Below are 3193 nucleotides of genomic sequence, written 5' to 3' on the forward strand. Positions count from 1 at the left end.
TGTCGTTGTTTGGCAGGCCTGGGCTGGATTCAAACCTGCCACCTTAGGTGTATGTGGCTGGCGCCCCAGCCACTTGAGCCACAGGCACCGAGCCAAACTCTTGGGCTTTGGTGAGTCTCTTGCCTCAGCCTCTCAAGTAGCTGAGACTTACAGGTGCTTGCCACGATGCCTGGCTAGAAATTATAATTTCAAAATTTGTCAACAAAGAGGTGTGGATGATGTGAGCCAATGGGTGGAAATGGTAGGAGGTGATAATGTTTATTGGTTTTTAATTTTGAGGTGTGATTTGTTAATCTTGTTGGTTAGTCAGACCTTTGTGTTAAATACTGGGGAGAGCGAGCTACTGTTAACAGCACACAGGTTTCCCCTTTGATGGTAGTTCATAAGAAGTTCAAGTGCGAAAATGTGTATGGCTTAGTATGGAGAGCTCACCCCATTAGAAAGCTAAATACCTATGAATGGTGGGAGATGAGTGTCATGTTTTACTTTTTTTTCTTTTTGAGATGAGGTCTCACTGTGTTGCTGAGGTTGGTCTTTAATTACTAGGTCAAGCAGTCTACCTATCCCAGCTAGCTGGATTATAAGCATACACCACTATACCTAGCCATGTTCACAATTTGAAACCAACATTTAGCATAGAGCCAGGTAAAAGTGTTAGTATTATGTGGTATTTATTAACCTCATGTGATTTAATGGAAAACATTTCTTTCTCTTTTAAAACAACTGAGATAAAAACCCAGTCTTGAATTAAGTTTGGAGAATTTTCAGGTTATTTAAATTTTTATCTTTGTGGCTCTCTTTTTCAAGCTCCCAGTGGAAGACTCGTGCAGTTTACCACCCCATTCACTGTCCACTGAACTGCATTCAATAGTGCCTGAATCTACTGAGGACATTCTCTTGAAGGGTTTCACTTCCTTAGAAATGGAAGAAGAAAGAATCGAGACTGCACAACAGGTGAATTGCAGTACTTTTTTGAAGGATGTTTGATTATTTTAGATGTCTCAAGACAAGGCTAATAAAAAAGGTTCTAATTAAAAGTTCTGAACATTTCACATATAGTTAACATCAAGTCTTTGTAGAACATTCTTGATCTTGTGTTAATTGTGGCTATTTCTTAAGTGTTTTCCATGTATCTACTGTCTAATTATTTTTGCAATATAGATAAAAAATATCATTTTCCAAGTTCAGATGTTGGATAGCTTATTGTATTTATTAAGGTTTTAATATTTTGTGCTCTTTAGACTTGCCCTGACTATATCTGTATTAACCTGTCCTCCTGTGTGTGGACGGGTTACTCTCCTTGTTTGTTGCTGGGTAATCCCTTTTTTAAAAACCTAAATATTCTCTTTAGTTTAACCCTTATAATTATTTTTCAGTAATTTAGCATGTGTAATTTTATCTTGGTTTTTGCTTATTTCTAATTAGAAACCTAATGTGTAGCAATTTCTTCTGCCACTTCCCTTGTGTCCTCTTTTTTGTACTGTTAAGAGTCAAAGCTGAGTCTTTGACAAGGTTTTGTTTTAACAAGTTAAACAACAAAGCAAGTGTACTGCGTTATATATATGGTAAGCCTAGGCCGGAGTGCTTTAAAGCCATTAAGAAAGAGCTCCCGCTCCTGAGTTGGGCTGACCTGCATCTGAAATTCAGCTCCATTCCTTATCATCTTTGGGAGCTTAGGCAAATAAATACTTATCTTGGATCTTTAGTTTCCTAATTTGTAAAACAAGGATAATTATATACCTATCTCATAGAGTTTTTGTGAGTGTTAAATAAAATAATGTATGTGTAAATATAGTATGTGGCATGCACACAATACATGCTCAGTGAACGATAGCCAAGGTACATGGCAAGCTTGCAAACCCTGGGCATTGAATCTGACTTGAGAATTATAGAAGGAAGATCATCTTGCATGATGTCTGTGGACTTGTTTAGACTATTTGGAAAAAGAAATCTTCTAGATTAAATTGGTACCTGAATATCATCTCTCTTTAAAATAAAAATAAATCTATTAGGTTATAATTGATAAGACATATAATTTATATACATTTACTATACAATAAAATAACACTGATTATGGGTGTCAGCTGAATAAGTTTTAACAAGTGTATATACTTGTATAATTGCCACTACAATTAAGATATAAATGTTTCTATCATTCTAAAAAGTTGCTTGATACTCATTTAAGTTTAAGCCCTCTACTTTTTTTTTTTGAGAGAGAGTCTCACTATGTTTCCCTCAGTAGAGTGCGGTGACATCACAGCTCACAGTAACCTCAAATTCTTGGACCTAGGTGATTCTTTTGCCTCAGGCTCCCAAAGAGATGGAACTGTAGGCACCTCCCACAACACCCAGTTATTTTTTTGTTGCAGTTGTCGTTGTTGAGCAGGCCCAGGCTGGGTTTGAACCTGCCAGCCTGGGTGTATGTGGCCAACACCCTACCCACTGAGTGATGGGTGCTGCCCCTAACTTCTTTTTAATAAGAGGTATATTCTATGACATTGATAATAGGGTTAGAATTCAAATTCATATTTAGCTGATTCCAGGGTTCATGTTCTTAAACCACTATGTAATATTATTTCTGAGTTTGTATTCTCACAGTTCTTATTAGATAACATTAATAATGATATTTACCCAGAACCCCGTATTACCTACTCAAATTTTACGAACTAGCAAGTAGGCATTAGCCTCTTAGGAAGAAACATTTTTTATACATTGTATCTTTCAAACTCTTAATTGACTCTGAAAATGACTAGTGTTTTTAATGTCCTTTGCTTTTCCTAATATATAGATACTGTTCGTGTAATTAAATTATCTTCTCTTGGCTTAAAACTATTATTAATTTCTGACCCTAAACATTAAAAATTAGATAAGGTGTCCTCAAACTATGGCCTGCAGGCCACATGTGGCCCGCCTAGGACATTTATCCGGCCCGTTGGGTGTTTTTGTCGCCACTGCCTGTCCTGTTTAGCAGCCGACTCATCCTGGGGCCTTCAGTCCGGCCCTCCAACGGTCTGAGGGACAGTGAAGTGGCCCCCTGTTTAAAAAGTTTGAGGACCCCTGAATTATTATTATTATTATTTTTTTTGAGACGGAGCCTCAAGCTGTCCCCCTGGGTAGAGTGCCATGGCTTTACAGCTCAGAGCAACCTCCAACTCCTGGGCTCAAGCGAGTCTCCTGCCTCAGCCTCCCAAGT

General features: G+C 37.9%; 1 protein-coding gene across 4 annotated transcripts in view; it reads left to right on the forward strand.

Annotated features, from left to right (window-relative positions):
- Positions 1-3193, forward strand: part of COG3 (component of oligomeric golgi complex 3) — a 70510-nt gene that overhangs the window by 11676 nt on the left and 55641 nt on the right. For all 4 annotated transcript variants that reach the window (XM_003790358.3, XM_023513588.1, XM_023513589.1 and 1 more), the window contains exon 2: positions 808-954. In XM_003790358.3, coding sequence (XP_003790406.1) covers positions 808-954 — 147 coding nt within the window. The remainder of the gene's footprint in view (positions 1-807; positions 955-3193) is intronic.

The sequence above is a fragment of the Otolemur garnettii genome, unplaced genomic scaffold, assembly GCF_000181295.1.
Source record: "Otolemur garnettii isolate 467f Iridium unplaced genomic scaffold, OtoGar3 scaffold00043, whole genome shotgun sequence".
Taxonomy (NCBI): Eukaryota; Metazoa; Chordata; class Mammalia; order Primates; family Galagidae; genus Otolemur; species Otolemur garnettii.